Raw genomic sequence first — 9,743 nt, forward strand, 5'->3', positions numbered from 1 at the left:
AAGGAAGCTTTATTGGTGGCAAAATTAAGAGGATGGGAGACTCATGATGTACATTTATAGATACCTGTACGCACCCAAGAGCAGAATTGATGTGCGATAATATGGAACATAAATTATGTGATATTACATATGTACATATATACATATTTATATATATATAGTCTAAAACCATCATTTTTTTTAATCTCCGTATAGAAAAATTATGTGAAGATCCGTTAAAAAAAAAAAAATTATTATATATCATATATACATTTAAAAAAATGAGTAATCTACCTAAAAATTTAAAAATCAAGGACAATTTTTAATACATTATTAATATGTTTGTGTTTTATTAATAACATTTATGCTCTCCAAAAATATATATGTTTGTGATTTTAGTTGTTGTTCTAAGTATTTTATCTTGAACGGTCTTTGAAAATTTTTCTAAGTTTGCCAGGCCCTTGTGTGATAGCAGGTGTTAAATAATTATAATTTTGATACAGTGCTTCAGAATTCAAATTCTCTGACCCAATATCCGAAAACAAAAGGGCTAAAAGTCTTATATATGTTATAATATATTTGGTAATCCCAAGGTACAAATTCAAAAAGTATTAAATGTATAAACCCCAAACAGGAATAGAAGCAAGAAACATGAACAGTTTGAACTTTTGTCTATAGATTAATAAGTCTTTTATTATAGAATACCAAATAAAGAAGGCCCATGTAGCAAATACTTAATCATTACAGAAACTATTCACTAAAAACAAATCATTACAGAAATTGATTATTGCAAATTCAATTCAAACCTAACATTTTAGGGTGGATGGGATGATGGTAGTACTTGAGACGTACGCCCACATAAGCATCTCTTACATGGAATCCATATATATATATTAGACTTACTACCGTGGGTGTTTCTTCCTCATCCTAATATGAACACCTCATACTACGATGTTGGATGCTTTTATATTTAATAATATGGGGTACTCATGTTATAACAGGGGATAGACATTCATTTTAATAATATTTTTTATATTATAAAATTATCAGATCGAGAATTGATAATTCCATAATAGACTTATCATCAATCTATATATGTATCGTAAAATTCACGAGCTATACTTTTCTATCGAAAATCCAACTAAAAGAAACAGTGGGAACTTCTTTGATAGCTTTGGATTGAGCTCTTTCTTCCAGCCTTGTAATCCTCTGAGCTAACTCACAAACATAATCCTGAGTTTTACGCCCTTCACTTGAAAGCCCAGTGAGCTTCTTAACTTTCCATTTACTCACCAAATGTTCTAATATCCCTCCGTAGTCGGACGCATTAAACGCCCCAATACGCATCAAAACATCAGAAAAATGCTGAAAGAGATGATCATCATACCCATCATACATTAGGTAAGATGGCATCTTGATTCTCCTTCTCATCATGTATGCCAAGGCAATGATCATTCCGTTCGGATCCAACTCAAAAAGCTTTCCGACCATTTTGGTATAAGCACTTTCATGACGCTTTTCGTCGGCAGCAATAGTCCCACATATTTGAGCAAGATTTGCATCTCCATGCTGCTTCGCCAGCCTGGCCATATTCCCATGAACTATAGCAGCTTGCCTTTCTTGGAAGGATGTGTAGATGGTCCATAGGTATGGATTATTTGCTGTGGCCACATCCTATACATACAAGTGATTTTAAAATTAATAACACAGTAATATTTTATTATATATATATAGGAGAATGTTCTATTGGCCGATATTGGACAGTTTGTGTAGCCCGAGTATCACTTGTTATTAGATACAATCCTTCATGAAGTATTCTGTAGATTATTGTAATCAAATGATAGTAAGACAACACAACATGTTCAACATCCTCCAAAAAAAAAAAAAAAAACTATATATATGTATTCATTTAATACTCGAATTACATTTAATCTTAGGCAATATAGAATATTTTCCAATATATATAGATATAAAAAAAAAATTTAGATAAGAGAAAATTATCATAATCTCTTTTGTTAGCATTTTAATTGCTTTCAAAGCTAATACTTAATTAGGCATTTAAGGTTTATTTGAACACATATAAAGGCCACTTAACCTTCATAAAATCTTAGTATTTTATTTTATATACTTTATAAAATCTGTGACCCTTAAAAGATATAAGGCAAGAAAGGGCAAAATTAGTAAACAATATACCGGAGTCAATTATAATGACTATGGGTGAACTGGTGTGATGTTGTTAGGGTAAGTGGGCACATACAGGGTATTGACAGGTTATCTTACTAGCAAAAGATACCTAGTGTCCAAATCTCATATCATATAGGTATAGAATGATGATACTTCAAATGTAAAGTAGACATTCTTTTAACAATTAAGACATTTCAGAATGATTAACTTCATAATTCAAAAGAACTCTAAAATTAAGCGTACTTTAGTCAGAGTAATCATAGGATAGGTGATTTGAGTGGTTGGTTTTAACGTTCAAAAGAACTCTAGAGTTAAGCATACTTTAATAAGGGTAATATTAGGATGAAGACCTCCTAGAAAGTCTAAATGAAACTCCATATCATTTGGAGCATGATGGACCCCAATGAATGTGTATTGTAAGACTAAGACTTGTGAGCACTAAATAATGCAAGGTAAAAAGGGACAAGATCAGTAAATAATACACTAGGATGGATTGTGACGATCAGGGGTGAACCAGTGTGATGTTGCCAACGTAAATGTGGGTAGATATGGGACAATAGTAGGTTACCTTGTTGGTAAAAGCTACTTTATGTCTAATCTCACATTATATAGGTGTATAATAGTGATACTATAAATGTAAAGTAGACACTCTCTTAATAACCGTGATCTTTTTTAAACGATTAGTATAAGCATTCAAAAGAACTTTGGAATTAAGTGTATTCTATAGGAACAATATTAGATGGGTGACTTCTTAGGAAGTTTAAACACCAATACCCTTCTTATGAAAGAGGTCTTGATAGTATCAACCATCTACATCTTGATACAAATTAACCTATGGAGATTCTAAACTAAAGTCCAAAAATAACTTGAAAGGGTATCTATATCTTGATATATATTATCTTATTGAGATTCTAAACTAAAGTCCAAAAACAACTTAGAAGGCTTACAAACATCCTTATTAATGCTTGAAGATGCCTATTAATATTTATAGATTGCTCTTGAACTTTAATATTATTATGTATCCTCAATGAAAATTTCAGTTTCAGCTATTTTATGTTTAGTCCTTTACATATATGTCAGGACCAGTCCAGAATTCCTTCCCCGGAACCCTAGACAAGCCCTGATCCCAGGGAAATACCACCGAACCTTCCAACGGAAAATCTGGCAGCACCTTCCCTAAGGATAGGACTAACCAAAAATTACCTGCACTGAAAACACACTTCAAAAATTCATCCCCTTATTCCTCCCACATTACTACAAATTGGTTCCACAAATTTCAGCACTTCAAAAGAAAACAAAGGCAACCCAGTGCATAAATAAAATGTGTCCAATACAGTATACAGAGCATTATACAATTAAATGTGGAATTTATAAAATGACAGATAAAGAAGCAATACAAGTTCGAAAGGAAAAAGGGAAGAAAAACTTCTTGAACCTTCGCCAACGAACTGAGACGTTGGGCTCGCCTCGGACAATCAACGTCTCTAACCTGGACCTAGGGGAATAGAATTTAAGAGTATGAGATGCTAATCATCTCAGTGAGTGACCTATCTACTATACAATATAATACCACAGTAATAAGTAATAAATAATAATTAATTGGAAATAATAATTTCTCTCAAAACCCTTACAATTCTCTCAGTTGGAAAAGTTCCCCTTTTAAAACTTTTTCATAAAACCCTTTGTTCGTATTCCCCGAAAACCAAGACATTAAATAAATACCAGAAACAGTAATAATTATATTTTTCGTTCCAATACAATTTCAAAACATTTTATTTTTAAAACACAGTTCTGAAAATCATTTGATGCACCCACTATATACCAGTGGCGCCAACAGTACCCAGCGTCCCGAGGTACCGCCAGACAGGAGGTTATAGAAAGAAACCGGCATACGGTCGCGTGGCGTCCCACTGCGCCGCTGCTAACCTGGTGTCCCGGCCATGGAGGGGTGGCCACCCTCATCCGATGGCAACCACAGAACAACCTCATAATGTCACCTGCGCGCTACTCACACCCACCTGCGCGCTAATCATAACCGTGTGCACAATATCCATATCACATATAAACAGAACACCAGTACGTGCACGGTGCATCTAAAAATCATAAAATTCACAAATTTAAATTATATAACAAATTTCACATTTTGCATAAATACAGCAGGTATATTCCATCCGCTTGAACCGAGAAATTCTCCACAATTTCTTTATAATCAATACCATAAATTCCATGATTTTCAAATCCACCAACTCCCAAATCCATCAATTCAAATATCCACATTTTTCCAATAGCATAAATAATTCTCGAAATATAATAATCAAATCTCATAATAATTCATGGGCATATTTTATAAAAATTGAAATCACCAACATAAGCAAATATTTTCCTTGAAATATTTGAAAATCAAATCATGCCCGATTTAATGTTAAAACCACAAGAATTTCAAAATTCTCAAATCCATAAAATAATTTCACATGGCATAAATTTGTAAAATGCACATTTTCTTAAATCCAATAAATTCATAAATAATTCCACAATAAATCAAATAATTATTTGGCACATATAAATTAAATTCCAAATATTTAAATCACACATAATATATTCACCAATTAAATTCCCAAAATAAATTTGAAGGTGGGTCACTCACCTGGAGCACGCAATTAAACCATGATCCACCATGGGATCAATTCCATGACTCACCCGTGCTCCTAGAACAAAATTCACAGACAGTTAAATAAATTAATATTTTAATTTGGTAAATAATACCCGGTACCCGGGGGTTCAAACACAAACGTTATCCAAAATTGACAAATTATATACCGAATCGAAGCTTGAGCGAGGAGGATTACCAATCAGGTCTCCATCGACCCCAATTCCGCCGGAGGTGGTCGGAATTTGGCCGGAAAGCTTCGGCCGGTTTTCAATTCCTCGTATCTCGCAAACCGCTTCGAATTTTTGGGATTGGAGGCCATATTTGAACTCAGAGGACCCAAAATAGGGGGAGAAGAGGTTTAATTCGGACTGGGCTGGCCGGAAACGGCGAGAATCGCCGGAAAAATTTCACCTCGCCGCCGCGACTTCGCCGGCCGGCCGGCAGCCAAATTTGGCTGTTGAGCTCGCCGGCGTGTGGGCTTGGATGGTGGCCGGCTCGTGCGTGGTTCTGGTGGCCGGAAAAAGAAAACACGGTGAGAGAGAGGGACGGTCGGGAGAGAAAGAAAGAAAGAAAGAAAGAAAGAAAGAAAGAAAGAAGAAGGAGAAGAAGAGGATCGGGCCCCCTGGCCCTTTTTTCCCACATGGGGAAAGAAAAAAAAGAAAAAAGAAAAGAAAAAGAAAAAGAAAAAAGAAAAAGAGATAAAATAAAATTAATTAAATAATATTAATAATAATATTATTATTTAAAATAATAATAAAATAATTTGATTTTTACACATGGTTGACATGTGGTGTCTCAACATGGTGACACATGGTCACCTTCATTAAGTCACACGTGACACATCGTTACACGTTTAAAAATAATATTAAAATAATACGGTGTTTGAAAAACTCTACAGGTCCATAACTTTCAAACCACATGTCCAAATCGGACGTGCCGCTAGTCTACGGACTCGTATCGACGAGCACTTCACAACCATGCATGAGTCAAAGCTCAACCTTGCATGAATAAAAAATCAACTTCGGCATCCCTTGGACAGTTTGGACCTCAACTTGTTTTGCTCATAACTTTTAAACCGTAGCTCCGTTTTCAACGTGCTACCAGTCTACGAACTCGTGCCAACGTGTACTACGTAACGGTACCTCAGTCAACCTAGAATTTCAACCGGGTCAAAAAGTCAACTTTTGACCCCTTGGTCAACGGTCAACGGTCAACCTCGGTCAATGTGCAAAAATTCCGACATGGTTCGGGACGGGGTGTTACATATAACTATGAGGCATTAATCCTTTTGAAGACAATTTATTGGCAAAGCTATTATTTCTTTGAAAAAAAGATTTTGGAGTTTGAATCCCTCACTCTAAATATAAAAAAAGAAAAAAAGAAAAAAAGAAAAAAAGGGGCATTTCTATCCTAATCTTTTTTCCTTTCTGCCAAAAAAAAAAAAAAAAATCAACTATAGAAATTTCAATGACCCTAAAGTTAAGGGATAAAAGTGCTTCAGGGATAGAAGTGCAAATAACCTCTCTCTCTCTCTCTCTATATATATATATATATATATACACACAAGTCTTTATAAATTTTTTTTTTCTAAATAGAATTTTATAATGTAATTGAATTCATATGACAAAATTAATTGATTTCTATATATAAGAAAAGATTATCACATTATGATATTTTTTATTTTAATAAAATCCATATGAACTAATAAGTAGCCAGTCTTGGATATTGCATGTGCTTATGGATATATATATATATATATATATATATATATATATAGATACTTAGGATTTGGCTAAAGAAGACTATTGGGTGTGTGCAACAAAAGATTTACATTGTTGTGGACAAGCAAGTAAATTTTTTTTATACGTCTATCCTCGTAAGAATAGATGTTGGTTGCCTACTATCACCGACAATCCAATATATATATATATATATATATATATAGCTATGTTACTGTATATACTAGGTATGACCATAATGTGCATGTTTAATATCAGGCATGCTGAATAGAAAAATTATATATATATATATATATATATATAGATTTTGTATTGATGGATCATGGTACCTTAGTTTATTAAATATGAAAATAATTTTATTGTTGAGCTTAAAGCGAGCTGAAAAAGAGGTATATAAAGAGTAGTTACCTGTCCAGCAGCTATAAGATATTGAATGGTAGTCTCAATTTGCTTCATATCAACTCGACCAGAGAGATAAAGATACTTGTTAAGAAGATCACCATGCCTGTTTTCTTCAGCACTCCACCCTCTTGCCCAAATAGCCCAAGGAGTGTCATCAACCCCGGTCTTGTCATGGAAGATCTCCGTTCCGTTTATATGCGAATGGTAGCTCTGAAGTGCTTCTTCAGTGCTCATATTCCCAACAACGACCCCAAAGTATTCATCGGGTATTCCCTTCGTTCTTTCTTGAAGTTGTCTAAGTTGGTCATGGAAGCCATCTGATGAAGCGTCTGGAAGGAAATCTTGAGGTTTCCAACATTTGTTGGCTGGTTTCAACAATGGTAAAATGTTTGCCTTAGCCCAACCTTCCATGGACTTGAAAATTTCATCAAAATTTTCCTTCGATGGAGCCGGAGCTATGAGATCATTTCTCTTTGGACCTCGAGGACTAATGTTGGTTAAGTTCTTTCTCAAATTTTCTGCCTCCCTATAAAACATATATTCAACCAAATCAATTAGCAACATACTTGGTTAATTAGTCATCTCCAATTATTTATATATATATATATATATATACACACACATGCAAAAAGAAAAATATATATGTTTTCTCGTGTGCATTGCAGCCATTATGAAATTCTTCCAATTGTAATGTTGACAAAAGTAAATATTTAAAACAATAAAAATGAACCAGGAAGAATGCTTGGCAATTTGATGCATCGACAGTTTTTTTTTTTTAATTTTTTTTAATTTAAATCTAAAAACCTAGCTTGAAAGTTTTAGCATTTTCCGGTATAAAAAATCCATTATTTTATAAAGTAAAAAAAAAATAATAATAATTTTATGTAGATATGTAGCATACATAAACACACATATAAACATAGCATAGATTAGAGATTAAAAGAATACAATTGAGAAAGACTTCATCAGAATAAAGAAAGTATATGGCGGAAGTAATATACTTGGTGGTAAAGTGAAGAGTGGAGTACATAAAGAACTTGGGAGATGAGATTCTTGATATGGTGTTTGGCTGCAGAGTCGAAGTTGGCCATTCATTAAGAGACTGATTCATTGCTAGTTTAACACTACTCATTCTTTTGCCTTGATCAATCTTTCTCTTTTGGTTTCGGATGGAATGAGATGCCCTGACTCTACATATATATATAGAAGTAATCGCATAGAAAGTTTTATTTTTATTTTTTTAGTTTATTTTATTCTTTAGGATATTAAAGATAACTAGATAAGGGCCTTAATTTGTCGTAGATAGTTAGGGTAGACCGATTCTTGATTCTCACAATAAGTCCACTTATAATTAATTGCTATTTGAAAGTAAATTTAAAAAAATGAATGGATTATTTATTTATGAATTAGTAAAAGATTAAAAGTGCCATTTTATTAAATCAAATATATAAAATAATTAATAGTTTGACTATAAAAAAAAGGCTAAAAGGACACGTGTCAAAGCAGGGACGGAGTCAGGATTTCATCTTTAGGGGGGCCAAGTTACATTTATTTATTTTTTATTTTTATTTTTTCTGAATGTTCAAATTGTCATTGATGATAATAATATAGTTTCTCTATTGAATTTATGATCTCTAAAAAAATTGATAACTAAATTTTTGTAAAATTTCATATAATTTATTGTTTTAATATTTAGATAAATATATTAGAAAATTTGACTTAGTATGTTCATAAAAGGAAAGAATAGAAAAAAAAGTCTATAAGAATAATACAAGAGAATATACTTTAGTAAGCAAAATTGATAACATACAAAAACTAAAATATTTGTTTGAAAAAATGATAATCAAATGAAAAATAATTTCTCAGATAAAATATCAATAATAAACTATAAAACAAAGTAATGAAATATGACAATTTTACAAAATACTACCTAAAATAAATATTAATCATAAAAGGAAATAATGCTAATACTTTTCATTAAACCATAAATAAAAAAAATAATATCAAAATTTTCATTGGTTATCTATATAATATATAAAAATAAAAAGTCAATACCACGTGTCAGCATATTATCATTTCAAATTTTCTGCAAAATCATTAATGAAAAAAAATCATCTTCGTTTTTATTTATTATTTATGACCTATTAAAGTATTAATCAATAACAAATAGAGCAGTTATTTAAAATTATAAATTTTTTTACCTTTATTGTTGTATTATATTCAAAAACATAATATTAGATAATTGATTGAAAAAGCATAAACTTTTTAACCTTTTATGGTTGTACCTAGATATATATAAAATCAATTTTTATTTTAAAATAAATTTTAATTAACAATAAATATATATTTATAATATCTATATAATATATAAAAATAGAAAAATCAATGCCGCGTATCAATATATTATCCTTTCTAATTTCCTTCAAAATCATCAATAAAAAAATTTATTATCCTATCAAAATATTAATTAATATCAAATGGAACAGTTATTTAAAATCATAAATTTTTTTTATCTTTATTGGTTGTATTTAAAAATATAATATTAAACAATTGATTGAAAAAGTATAAAATTTTGTTACTTTTTATAGTTGTACCCAGATATATTTATTTATATATATATATATATAAAATCAAATTTTGTTTTGAAATAAATTTTAAATAAACAATAAATATATATTTATAATATTATATATATAATTTTACTATAATAAATAATGTCATACACATTAAAGTAGGTCATAATCAAATTACATGTAATATTGAAATAAAATATATACAATATATCATAA

The 9,743-nt window shown here is 31.2% G+C and overlaps 1 protein-coding gene across 1 annotated transcript; it reads right to left on the bottom strand.

Moving 5' to 3' along the window:
* Positions 1-1,095: 1,095 nt before the first annotated feature.
* On the bottom strand, positions 1,096-7,993 carry LOC125422455 (acyl-[acyl-carrier-protein] desaturase, chloroplastic). Its single transcript, XM_048474204.1, has 3 exons — positions 7,956-7,993; positions 6,961-7,480; positions 1,096-1,653 (listed from the first exon to the last, which is right to left on the bottom strand). Exons 1-3 carry the CDS (start codon positions 7,982-7,984, stop codon positions 1,096-1,098), a joined length of 1,107 nt encoding a protein of 368 aa, XP_048330161.1. The 5' UTR covers positions 7,985-7,993.
* Positions 7,994-9,743: the final 1,750 nt, after the last annotated feature.

This window comes from Ziziphus jujuba, chromosome 2 (genome assembly GCF_031755915.1).
Source record: "Ziziphus jujuba cultivar Dongzao chromosome 2, ASM3175591v1".
Lineage (NCBI taxonomy): Eukaryota > Viridiplantae > Streptophyta > Magnoliopsida > Rosales > Rhamnaceae > Ziziphus > Ziziphus jujuba.